This window comes from Pelecanus crispus, chromosome 3 (assembly GCF_030463565.1).
Source record: "Pelecanus crispus isolate bPelCri1 chromosome 3, bPelCri1.pri, whole genome shotgun sequence".
In the NCBI taxonomy this organism is placed as follows: domain Eukaryota; kingdom Metazoa; phylum Chordata; class Aves; order Pelecaniformes; family Pelecanidae; genus Pelecanus; species Pelecanus crispus.
The window spans coordinates 79745542-79758979 of NC_134645.1; the positions used below are offsets into that span (position 1 = coordinate 79745542).

Genomic DNA, 13438 nt, shown 5'->3' on the forward strand with positions numbered 1-13438 from the left:
GTCTGAAATTTGCTGTATCTTGATTTCAATAGCTGTGTATTTGTTTCTGCCCTGTATTCCGTTCTGATCGTGTCTTTCCAGTGCTTTTTGAATGACTCTCCTCATCTCTGCTCTTTCTGTACGTGCGAGTAACGTTGTTTCGGTCCCTGCGGTCACCCTCTCTTCTGCTGTAGTCCGTCTCTAGAGGAGATTATTTTCAGACGTAAATCTGGCCAACATTTCTGTTCGTGACTCAAGCTAGTTACTTGTACCCTAAGCTATACTTTTTGACCTCGTCTCGTTGGTGCCTAGCACTGTTGCAAGCCCAGTGTAGCTAGAGCAGAGCTCCCGTTCCTGACCCAGTGCGTTGGACTCGAGAGCCGACGTTTCCTTGGTCTGGCTCCCACTGCTGAGCCACCAGCTGCTGCGGCACTGGTAGTCTTGACGGCCAGAATGCAACAAAGCCTTTAAAACCATTCTGGTTTGGATGTGTGCCACTTCTTTCCACTTGAAGCTTTCTGTTTTACATGAAATTCCTTACGGCCTGTTGCTATGTTAGGGTTGTGGCTCCGTAGAAGAAGAAGGTATAAAGATCCGTAATTTGCTAAAACTACAAAAGCACTTCCAAAATGACTATACGTGGTAATTGCAAAGCATTCACTTCAGATAGACAAATGGGAATACACAAAGAATGAGTTGTCTTCCTCCTTAATTAACAAATTTGTTCGTCTGTTGGAGCACAGAATAGGTAACACGAAAGCTTATTTAAATATTCTTAATAATAACTTATCAGTATTTTCTATTACAAACTGCTAGATGGGACAAAATAATTTGACAAGTTTTCAGTCTAGTTTTTGATACTGGTCAGTGTCCAATACAACTGCAGAATGAATTTAAGTCAGGAAATCAAGTCCTTAAATGTTCTGTATAAATTATGAATATCCTCTTAAATATAACTGTTAGATAAGATGTGTTTTGGTAAGTATTCATGTCTCTGAAATGTTTTGCTTTGTAACTGCTCCTCTTGAGAGGAAAGAAATACATTGTTATTTATAAGGCTGCTGTAGCCCCTATGATTAAAGTACTGGAACATCTCTAGATTGCAACTTTAAAAATAATCTTATTGCTTTTAACATGTTAATTTAGAATCATAGAATTGTTCAGGTTGGAAAAGACTGTTAAGATCATCAAGTCCGACCAGTAACCTGACACTACCAAGTCTACCACTAAACCAATTAAGGGTAGAGTAATAATTAATTTCATGTTTCCTGGCTTGGTGGCTGGATTATTTTTTAATGAAAGTAATACTAGGAATTGTTAAGGTTGGAAAGGACCTCTGAGATCATCAGTCCAACCATCAACCCAACACCACCATGCCTACTGAACCATGTCCTGAAGTGCCACGTCTGCATGTTTTTTGAGCACCTCCAGGGACGGTGACTCCACCACCTCTCTGGGCAGCCTGTTCCAATGCTTGACCACTCTTTCCATGAAGAAATTTTTCCTAATATCCAATCTAAACCTCCCCTGAGTATGGTACAGTATTTACAGTATGCTAGAAAAATTGCTAGATTTTCCAGGCAGAGCAGACTTGAGAAGCAGGCGGGTAGAGAGTGCATCTGTAACGTGTGTAAACAGACTTTTCTTAGTTTGGTGGGAGCTCTTGCCATCTATGGCTGCAACTACAAACAGTCATCCAGTAGCTGAAAAATACAGCATCAGAAACTTTTTTGCAGGGACTGTTTGTTGGCCTTAGAGCGCTCTATTCTTCAGCTTCAGGTCAGATACAGACATTCTTTTTTAGAAACTCAACATGTGTAGTATAAAACTAACATAATGATTTCTTCCTCATGTTCTCGTGGTTTTTACAAAAATCAGTGTTTAGGATCATACCAGTAGCAGTTTCTGTCATGTGAAAAATGTTGGGTTTGGATAAGGGTGCTTGTTGTGTCATCTAAGTTGACTCAAAAGAGGAGAACAAGGCATTAGAAATAACTTACTCATTGTAAATGAGTGTATGTCATTGTTTAGGATAAGGAATTTACCACTTTCTTTAATATGAAAGTATCCTTTTGCATGACTTGTGTGAAAAGGAGAGGTTTCAGGTTTCGTTTATTAATCAGGCTGTTCTGATAGATGGTGACCACTGCCACGTACAGTTTCTCTTGTGTGGACTAGCATGAGCAGTGGTGTTTGAGAGCTGCAGAATATACACATTCCTGTCTCGTTTTCATGTAGCACCTTTCTGTTAATGCACAACACTTTAGGCGTTCTTTCTATTCTTATGCTCCACATAATATTTTTATTAACTTGTTTATTATATGCTAGCATTTGATAAGGAACTATATTCTTTTTGGCTGTTTCTTACTACAAAGTTTTACTTATTGTGAGAGAATGCTTTTTTTTTAAACACAATTTGGAATTATTTTATGTTGCTATTACGGCCAACAGTATCTTTAAGAAAAATCTAATAGCAATTAAAAAAAATAATATGCCTACCATAATGGTTCTTTTTCTCCCCCTAGGTTAAAAATTATCCTAAAATGAAAAGAACTCATTATTAAAAAAGAAAAGAAAAAAGGCAGAGGCATCACATCAAATCCCTACTGGAAAATAGTTTTTAATATTACTAAAGGCAAGGTATACAGCAACATCTCTTGATGCATGTTGAAGAGACAATTTTGATTTGTAGGGTTTTGTTAGTTTATAATTCTGCAAGTTGTTACTATGTGTTATGTGAGAAAATTATTTTTACTGTATCTCATAAATGATACCTGGGTGTGAGTATTGATCAGTTCATTAGGGAGGAATTTCTTTCTTTTACAGCTAGAAATGCTTAGTGTTAGGGAGAGAAAGAAACAAAAAGGATAAAACACTTAGTGCATGGTAGAAAAAGCATTTTAAAGTATATAATTTGTTGGAAAACTGGAATACATTTAAGCAGTTGTAATATTCTTTAGAAGATTTCTTGTCTTGACAGATACCTCTATAGCCAAAGGATAATACAATTTAAAATTAGTCCTCTTCCTGATTTTTTTCCCCTAAAATAAACATCTCTTGTCTTTTTCTGTAAGGTAAAAAAGATGGAAGATTAATTAATCTCAAATGTGCCTTGGAACCTACTCCATTTACTATTTCACCATTATGAATGGATTCTTGGCAATTTATATACTAGTGCTGCAGATGCAAGCAATTTTCAGATAAAACAGAAGTGATTGATCATTCTTGTGACTGCAGTATGGAGTGGAGAAAAAAAAAGTGATTCCTTGGAAATTATATTTTTGGGAATAGTGCTTCCCAGCTTCTCCCGAGGATTGATTTAATCTGGCAGAAGGGTGACTTCAGCAGTGGTGCATGCTTTTATGTGTTGTCTAATTAGTCATGAGACCTAGTTTTCTTTCTGGCAAGCAGTAAATAAGCTTGTTTTTATTTTTGGATTACAGGATAGTAGTTGAAACAACCATTAGACAAATGGTTTTGGTAAACTTTTCCTTGAAAACACCCTTATGTTCTGAGAACCACCACCCCGTGGACTGGAGGGCAAACAAGGCAGGGATCCAATGCAAAAGAAAATTATTGGTAGTACAGTAATTATGTGGTGATCAGGAACTGGGGTGTCCACATAAATTGGTCCAGCTGCACAAGCTTCATTCTGGCATCCTTAAATCCTGATGTTCACTTTTGATGAGAGAACAGTTAGGTTTGTGTGTGGTAACATCCTTGAAGACAGAAGCTGGCGGCGAGTGGGACAAATAGGTAGGATGGGCAGCTGTGCGCTGAGCGTGGAACGGAGGGAAGGGTAGCGAGTGACGGCAGCAGTGCTTGCAGGGCAGCGACCCATGCCACGGGGGCTGTGCATATCCTCATTTTGACAGTTTGAGGATAATGTGTTGAATCAGTGGCATCTTTTCTTCTAGAGCCCGATTTAGGATTATTTGTTTGCTCTCTGTGCTAAGACCCGTTTGGTTTTTTCGTTGCTGTGTTTGCTTTTCCTAACAAGCACAGAAGTAACAAGAGCTTCTCTGTTTCTCTACAGCTTTTACGAGAGTTGAAGCACCCTAATGTGATTGCGTTGCAGAAGGTTTTCCTTTCTCACAGTGACAGAAAGGTTTGGCTGCTGTTTGATTATGCGGAACATGATTTGTGGGTAAGTAGAGATTTTCCTGAGTGTTTGAGGTAGCGTAATATGAGCTTGTTCAAACTGCAGGGTGTGTGCCACACCTTCATATAGCGCAGAGATGCATGAATTTCTTGCTCTGTAATGAAAGGTCTAAATGACATCCTGTTCTTTGTATAAAACCTGCAAAAGGCTATGTAGAATTTTTTTCAGATTTCATTTTGAAGCTAAAAGAATTTTCCTACAAGCTTTAATTGGAGTTAAAGAAAGCATTCCTAAATTGAGACCTTCTAAAATAGAGTTTGGAAATGTATTTAGTATTTTCTTTTTCCTGCAGTTTTACACACACACACACACACAAAAAAAAAAAAGGAGAGGGACTGCTTTACTGAGTCCTCTCACTGAGATACAGTGGAATTGACCAACATCAAATCATCTATTTCTAAACAGTGAATTTGTGACAGTATGAGTGGAAAGAAAATAAGGAAAAAAAAAAAAGGTAAGCACTGCTAACTGGGCCTACCGATGGACTATCACTATGTAGAAGAGGTATAGAGACTTAGATGTCTTAGATGTTTTTAAGTTTCCAGCAAAATATGATATGATTTGATTTAATCTATTGTAGAGGTGGACATCAATGACATCATAAGTTGAACTTGGCTACAAATATTCAAGTTCCACACTTATAAGATGTGAGTTGCTTGCACCTGGATTTGTGTTTAAACCCAAAAGATATCAAACACTTACTAAGAGTAATCAATATGCTTATTATATCTTTGAAAATACTGGCAAGGAGGGGAAATGGTAATATTAATTCCAATATTACTTTTTAAGGCTTCAGTAATACAGAAGTTGCTATTACTAATGTTAGTGACAAAATGCTCAATTTTTTTTGTGTCTTGAGAGCTAAGTACAAAATTGTAATCTGGAAGGAAAGTAAACTTAGACCATGCAAAAAGATACTTCTGGCTCAGAACAAGTAAAGTCATGGTATTTCATTCCCCTTCATATGCTTAAAAAACATTTAATTTTATTTCTCTTATGGGGTAGCAGCATTGTATTTTAAAAGTTTTCTTCATCAAAGTTCAGTGTACGCTGGGAGTTTGTGTATTTCTCACAACTGGTGATAGTGATGATGAATAGGAATGCAGCAGCTGAAACCCTGTATGGACAGAATTTATTTGTGCATCAATTGAATTTACTCATTTTATAGAACAACCACAACAAACACATTTTACTGCTACATTGAATGGCATGTTTAAAACACCTTTTTTCTAACCTTTTCCATTTGAATTTATTTTGGGCATGTGGTTTTTACACTACATGGTGATTTTTTCACATGATTTAACAGCTTTAGATAAAGCATCACTGCAGTTGAATGTTTTTACCACACCTCACATCTGGCTGGGTATTGGTCATAATCTCAGTGAAGTTAATTCTTTTCTATTATTTGAGACTGAAATGTTTGTTACACTAGTTATTTGATGTGAACTGGTCTCCCACTTCCTAACTTTCTTACTTTTTTTTTTCCTATGGGACATGCTACACAAATCATTTCTCCTTTCCTGTATAATTGCCCATGTTTCCTTGCTTCTTAAGCCTTTGCCAGGAATTCTTTTTCCTCCCTTGCATAAAGTTAGCCATGTTCAAGGCACTCTTGGTTCTGGCTTAACCTTGGTCCTCATTTCCTTTATCGTCAGCACTTCCCAAGCATCACTCTTAATTCCCCTTTTGTCTCTTTTGCTCACTCCCAACTTTGTGTCTTTTTCCACGCTGCCTCCTACACATGGAACAGCCTCCCAATTAACGTACGTAAAGATCCTTCACTATCCTCCTTCAAAAAAACTCCTGAAAATCCACTTACTTTGTAACGCATTTCAGTAATAACAACCACTTGTCATTCTGTCTGTGTTGTGTTGTGTTTTGCATTTCCTGTGCTTTACAGCTTGTGCCCTTTCAGCCCTTTGGGGTAGAAATCGTCGTAGGGGACTGGCACATTTTGTTATTGCTTAGCACCATGTGCTCTGCCAGCACTACATAAAAACAAAATAAGTCTATTCATTGTGGGTATTCGTTTAGAAGGATTTAAGTTTTGCAATTGTAGATGTGCTGTCACTAGAGAGACGTAGATTCCCAGAGACCAACGGTTTCAAGTGTAGGTAGCTTAGAGTTACTTACCGAAATTTGTCTGTAAGTATGGGAATCATCCTTGTGTTCAAAGCTGCCCAGCTTTAGTAACTCCCGTTGGCTTCAAGAAGAAGAGTAAATGCTCATCACTTACAAACATCAGATTAATTAAAATCATTAAATTTTCAGCGTCTGTACTGGAAACATTTGGCAAGAGATGAATAAACTATATTAGATGCTATCTTATTTTGTTCATTTTGTAATACTGAAAAAAATTGTCCCATTCTAATGAGGAAAAGTTATGGTGCCAGTTAAGCTTATTAAAAAGTTCTTTTATGGTGAGCAAGAACTTTTTTTTTTACTTTGCAATTAATTCCCAAGGATTAGACTGCTCAAATCTGTAATTTGAGTATAGATAGCAGCATACTTTATAATTTGCTATAACTTCTGTTGATGTCATTACCAAGGGATGAAGAAAGTTTTGCTAATTTGAACTACTTTTGACAGGTATTGGAGAAGACTTACTATGTTGTCCTTGCCTACAAACATATTCTGTGTTTAATAACTAAGCCTATCAAAGATTTTTTTCCTTCATCACCTCTGAAGTTACCTTATACAAAACAATGCAAAGCCATTCATGAGATTACGATAAAGAATGTCTAAAAATATAGCAATTCTTTTCACCAATTGATTTATAACTCTTGTTTGCTTTAATTACCGAAATTCTTAGTGTAATCCATAGACTTATTTCCTTATCATTTTTCTTGGCTATTAGTCTCTGTCAACTGGTAAAATTCTTAGGCTGTTGGGTGTGCCACATATGTTAATTTATAGTGTATTGTCTACACTGTCATCACTGATTATATATGTTCATGCTATGAAGTAAATGCAAGATTCCTTAGCTTGTACCGCAGTGTAAAAGGAGCACCTGACGCAAGGTTAAAAATGTGTATTTTTACAGATTTAACAGATGCCATTGAATATCTCATACATTATAAGCCACATCCTTTCTTAATTCCTGGTAACTTGCTTGAGTCTCACACCTTTATATTCCAATTGTCTGAAACTTTCAGCTTCAGATGTTCATAGCCACAGAACCAACCATCTTCTGTTCCTTCTCTTGTAAGAGGCATTCTTTTTTCAGTGTCTACTCGTAAGGTCTTAGATGCTTTTAATCCAAATTGTATCCAGGTTTTCTGCCTTGATTAATATATGTTGAGATAAAAGAATATAATTCAGTTAAGACATAGCTGAGTTAATCTTAAGTCCACAAGTGGAACTGATAACTATTTTTAAGTTACCTTTTCCAGTACACAGCTAGAACTTCATAGTCTTACAAACTCTGCATGGATGAAATCTTTCCCAGAAAAAATGTAATTCCTTCAACTGATATGTGTATTTTTCTGCTATGTTCATTTTTTACCTTAAAAAAAGGTTGTTTAAATGCATGAAGTTTTGCTGTTTTATCACTAAGGAATAACTTATTTTCCTGTTCAATTTTCATGTATGTTCTTATTTTACCTTAGTCTTAAGTTGTATACTACTGTCCAGAACTTCCTTTGTAAAGCTTATGCACTTCAAGACATTATTAAATTTATAGTAAATACATAAAATGCATGATGATTACTTAATTGGACTTTAAGAAAAGTTTGATACAAATGAGATCTGCTCTGGAGGTGAATTCTGTTTGTTGTCAGTGTAGTTACTTTTAGCCATGGGAGAGGTTATAATACTTAGAACTTTTCTTTTACTCCCAGCTACTCTCCTATACTTTTACAGCATCAGCTTTTTAGTATTGGAAATATTTTCTAAAGCATACATTTTTGGTTTTAGTACTGCAGGTAAGCACACATTCAATGTCTTCAATTCCATAGTCTCTATATTTTTAAATAGGACTTTTGATTCTAAGCAACAATTTTGTAACTCTTTTTTTTATATATATTCTAAGTTGATAGGGTATCTACTTTTCTAGCTATGGTACAGAGTTAACTCTCAGACTCATTTAATATGTGTGTGTAACTTGAAAGCTTTAAGATCCCCTTTTCTGGAAATCTATGTTTGTAACTTAAATGAGAAGCTTCTTAATTTTCTTTTTTAAACTCATTCTGAAAAACAGTGACATTTTTATCACAGTAAAATGTGTTGAATGTGTTTTATAGCCATAAAAACTGTTGATGGTTCTTAACAAGTGATTAAATAAATTATTAACTGTGATGTGGTAATATTGAATGTGATGATACATTCACTATCCGAGACCAGTTGAACCATGATCTGGGTATTTTTTAGGTTTGTTTGAATATTTCTCTCTTATTAGATTCCAGTGATCTCTAACAACTAACTGCTTAGCAGCAAATACCACTGAGAAACTTGGAATAAAATTAAGCTTGAAATTACTGTTGATAATAATAAAAATATATGGACAGACTGGCTTTGTATTATATGAAATACTTGTTATGAATATATTCTTCTTTTTAAAAATGTAGGCTAGAGATTATAAGCATAGCTGTGTGTACCTAAAAATAATCATCAAATAATGGAAAGGAGAAAATATTCTTCCTACATGTGAATTTTGTAACACTAGCTGACTCTCTCAATATACAAATAAACATACTTAATTTCAGCTAACAACATTTTGAATAACGTTCTTACTTGCTAAATGAAATTATGAGGATGTTGCATACTGATTTGTGCAATAAACCTGCACATTTGTTTAATTGCATGAATGTTTTCTAATAGATCTGAGTTGCAAAGTCTTCCTCAAATATGGTGTAATCAGTTATAATTCTTCCTTCCACCAGGCTTCAATTTAGCTCTTAATCATGAGGATAATTCAGATGCTAGTTGATCACAAATATTTTTATATACATGAAAATGTTTTTCTCAGCGTAGCAGTCTTATTTTTCTCTTTTAATTTTCTATAGTCATGTGTATGTTTTTGTTTTAATTCAGTCCTGCTCCACTAGGTGATTCTTTGTGCAGTCTTCTCTGTCGTGTGCGTATTTGCCAGTATAGGATTCTGCTAGCTGGCAGCAGAATGTAAGATTTGTTGAGGCAGAAGGGAGTGGGCTGGCATAGGTTTTGATTGCTTTAAAGTTACAATTTTTATCATCAGCCATTGTTAAAGAGAGTCTTTATCCCTATGATTTATCCCTTCCAAATATAATGGATGGGGTCTTTTTGACATTAAAATGATGGTTGGATTTCTTGCAAAGAGCAGTGCCATTCCTCGTTGATAGCAGTCTGTTCTGAGAATGTGCTTGTCATGTCACAAAATTTGCTTTTTCTGCCAGAGTTGTAGGGAATTGAGGGTAGTTTGTGGGTTCATTTCCTGTACCACGAAATGTGAGAACTGGCGGCGACAACAGGTAGGACCAGACTTCAAAGACAGAGGCAAGGGTGCAAAAGCATGAAGTCTGTGAAAAATTAATATGAACAGAGTGGTGTGAGTACTGGGTGTTTCAAATATCTACTGAAAGAGCAGTTGAATTCTAATTTTTTTTTTTATTATCGTATAGAGTTATTTTGTCATATTTAGGTCTGAAAGATTTAGAAGAACGAGAAAGACCCCAGCAGAACCTGGGAAAATTATACTGAATCTGTTTGCTCTGTGCTTCAAAGCTTAGGTATTTAAAGCAAGTTAGTTTTACCAAAAGTTAGTGTATTAAAGATCTTTTCACTGTTATTAAAATGTTGACCTCTTGTCACCTGGAAATGGATTTTTTCATTAGACAGTTTGGTTAATGACATTCTAAAGAAGATATTTGATGATGGCACTGTACTGGCATCGTTTAGAGGGAGGCTGTTGAGGCAATTTTCCCCCTTCTCTTTTGAAGGACTGTTATGTATTGATTGCTGTAATGCTCCAAAAATTGGAAACGTAAGTGACTGCTGTAGAAATACTTCTACCCAGTTTTGTTTTTATTTTATTTTATTTTACTTGTGATACACCCTTGACAAAATTTTTTTAGTGTCTAAAACTTCGGTGTCTGAAATGAGTCCTAACTCTAGGCTTATGAAGCTGTGATTTATTTTTGGAACAGCAAACAAATGTTACTCGGGTTAATTGGGTCTATCTTTGCTGCCTCTTTTTGAAAATTGTGCAAACAATGCACATTTAGTTTTTATACCACCTTTAGATTTTGATTTATTCTTCCATAGCCTTTTAAGTGCTTTACATTTAACACTAAAGAATATTTGTCACCTTTGTTTGGGTATTGATTGCTGAAGAGAGAAGGTGGAAATAATTTTATGTTTAAAATGAGACTTGAAACCATATAATTTGAATCTTCCTCTTGACTTTGGCACAAATTTAGTGTGTATCCAAGCTTCTGTCTCTTTAAATATTAAAATGTAACTTTACTTTTTACTGGCACATTGACATAATTCTGGTTTATTCTCAAAGGTTGGATTAGGGATTGGATAGGAGGAAGGGTTTTTGCTAAAGTGTGGAAGCAAACAGACTGTTTACTTCAGCAGGGAGAGGCATCTATGTGGACATGATTGCATTTCAGTTTGATGGAGGTGCATGTAATTTTGAAACAAGCATTGCCTTAAGCAAGAACTCAAGAAGTCAGGTTTTCTAGGGGGTTGTGTCTTGAGGTCTATGGATCATCTCACGTCTCTTGAGGTAAGAGCTCACACTGCAAATTCATTTAGCCAGACATGCATAAAATCTCTCCTTTAGCTGGCTTCTTACTTCCATGAAAACTTTCCAGGTCTGACTTGTTTGTTCGTTTTAAACTCTGTCATACTGAACAGCAATTCTTGGAATCAGGAATGGGATGACACAAACACAGACAGAGTATGTTTGCATCAACTTAACTTCCTTGGAAGCAGGCTAAAATTAGGATCTTTTTGAATGTTCATTTAACTGCTAAGCAAATACTTGAGGTTTTCATGGAACAAACTAAATTCATTATGTTTACTTTGTTTACGGTGGAAGATTTAGAAAATGTACATAGGTACACATCAGCCAACTTTCAAACCAATTTAAACACATTAGGTAATAGAGAAGGCAGATGAACGACCAGATTGAATACTGTTTCATGAGTCACCACTGTATTTTCTTTTGGAATGCTTAGCTCTGTTTCACTTGTTTATTTGTTATTGTTTATATGGTCTTGGCTTTGCTAAAGCTAAAATGGTCTTGCTGAAATAGGTGGGTTCATTCGTTTTTCTCCTCAATTTTTATTACGTTTTTTGAAGTCGAAAACTGGGTATAGGCAGTTAGTAAATAAAACCAATAGTTCCAGAGATTGCAAACAACAAATTATAGCAAGCCTCTAGAAGCTTCATTACTTTTCTAGAATGTTAATAAATTTATATTTTAACATTGGTCAATGAAGTATTAATTTAATTTAGAATACAGACTTAAAGCCACTGCCACAAAGTTGATGCCTTGTTTAAGGTTAAAACAAAATATGTAAAAGCAGTAGAAGTATTTTACATTATGTTTATTTTCAAAAGTAAATACCTAATTGGCTCACAATGTTTATGGAATGCAATCGGTAGCAGCATGTTTTTAAGATCGGGGAATCTGAAAATACAGTTGCATGGAAAGGGAAAGCGACTGGGCCACTTTTTCTGAATAGATTTGAATATTGCTTGGATTTCATTTACCTCATATGACAGGCGTTCTTCTTTCATTTTGAAATATCTTAGATATATCAGAAAGGGAGCTTGCATCTTTAGTGTACCAGTGAACTAATTAAAATGAAATTATGGCTGGATAATGTTGGGGATGGGTTTCCGTTCTGTAGCATGTGACTGGTATAGTGCGCACTGATGATTAAGGCTTCCCTAGACTTTTGCTGAATGTGTCTGGGTATTTTCCAGCTTCTGCGGCCAGGTGGTCTATCAGAATACAGGAATTAAGTTATCTTTAGGGAGTGACAGTGAAAAAAGACATGGAGAATGCTGAGGCTGTTTGACCCTCTGTCTGCTTGTGTTCTTGCTGCAAACATGCCTCTCTGTGGCATGTCCTCTCTATTCCCTAATGGATACATTAGGGAATTTAGGCATACCTAAAGCTAAGAAGCTGAAATGTCCAAGCGCCCCTCCTGGTTCCCAGGGAGAGATGCAGAATGTCCTTTGTACCTGCCAGGATTCAAATCTATACTCCCAAATCACAGGACAGTCTTGATGCTGTGCTATTCTGCAAAAAGATTTACTGAGTGAGAGAAAAGAGGGGGTGGTTTTGAAGCCTAGCGGTTAGGGCACTCATCTGGGGAATGGCAAATGCAGGTTACAAGTCCTATAATTCCTATATATTATTCCCTACCTTTATCAGGTCTAAGATTGTGGCTGTTCTATGCTGTACTTGAGGCTGCACTTTAGGACTATTTAGGAAGTGAAGCTGGTAGAGAATGCCTTATCCACTCGCATAGTGCAGTTATGTATAAAGAATATCCTAGTTTCTGCTGGCACCTGCACCCATTTCTACACCTGAGGTCTTGGATTTAAACTATTACATCTTAAATGTTTTGACATGGAAAGAGCATGCCTCTCTGCCATAGCTGAAGTCAGCAGAATTGCTCAAGTTAAAAAAAAACTCCTTTAGCATAGTTGTGCTGGTATGGCATCCTTTGCTTTGGAGCTTACTGTACACCTGATCTACCTGATCTCCAAAACTTTTGTCAAATTGTTACAATCATTCGTTTATTTTTGTTTTGATGCTCTTAGTTAGTTAGTTTTTTAATTTGAGGAATATTTTCCCACAACAGTGGTAGGGCCATACAGATATATTTCTGAAAATATAAAGAAAAAGTAAAAGCCTGTGCTTGCTGTCTCCAGCAGAAAAGATGCTGTTCAGCAGTGGCACCTATTTGCCCTTCTATTTCTTAGATGGACACTGCCATTAAAATTGCTGTTTAATGTTGGTCTGTCTTCATATGGCTAGTTGCATGCAAGAAATTGGATAAAGTAATCTTTTTAGAAAACTCTTGAGAGTAGGGCTTGGTCACAAGCACTATGGATTCATTCCAATGGCACAGGGCAAACTCAGCTTTTCAGTTCCCTGTACTATTTGGTCCTGCAGTATGTTTTTAGTTTAATTTTTAATTAGTTCTCTAATCTAAGTTGTGATGGGTGAAGTTTGTGATTTGATGAATATAAACTTCTGTAGAGTAAGTTGGCAACCATAATTTTTATTTGCTTTTGTAGGAAATTGAATCTTATCTAGTAGTGATACTGCTTGCTTAAAGCAAAACTATCAGT

The 13438-nt window shown here is 36.0% G+C and overlaps 1 protein-coding gene across 2 annotated transcripts in view; it reads left to right on the forward strand.

The window, feature by feature from the left end:
* CDK19 (cyclin dependent kinase 19) overlaps positions 1–13438 on the forward strand; it is a 134367-nt gene that overhangs the window by 49778 nt on the left and 71151 nt on the right. For both annotated transcript variants that reach the window (XM_075707471.1, XM_075707472.1), the window contains exon 3: positions 4016–4126. In XM_075707471.1, the coding sequence (XP_075563586.1) occupies positions 4016–4126 (111 nt within the window). The remainder of the gene's footprint in view (positions 1–4015; positions 4127–13438) is intronic.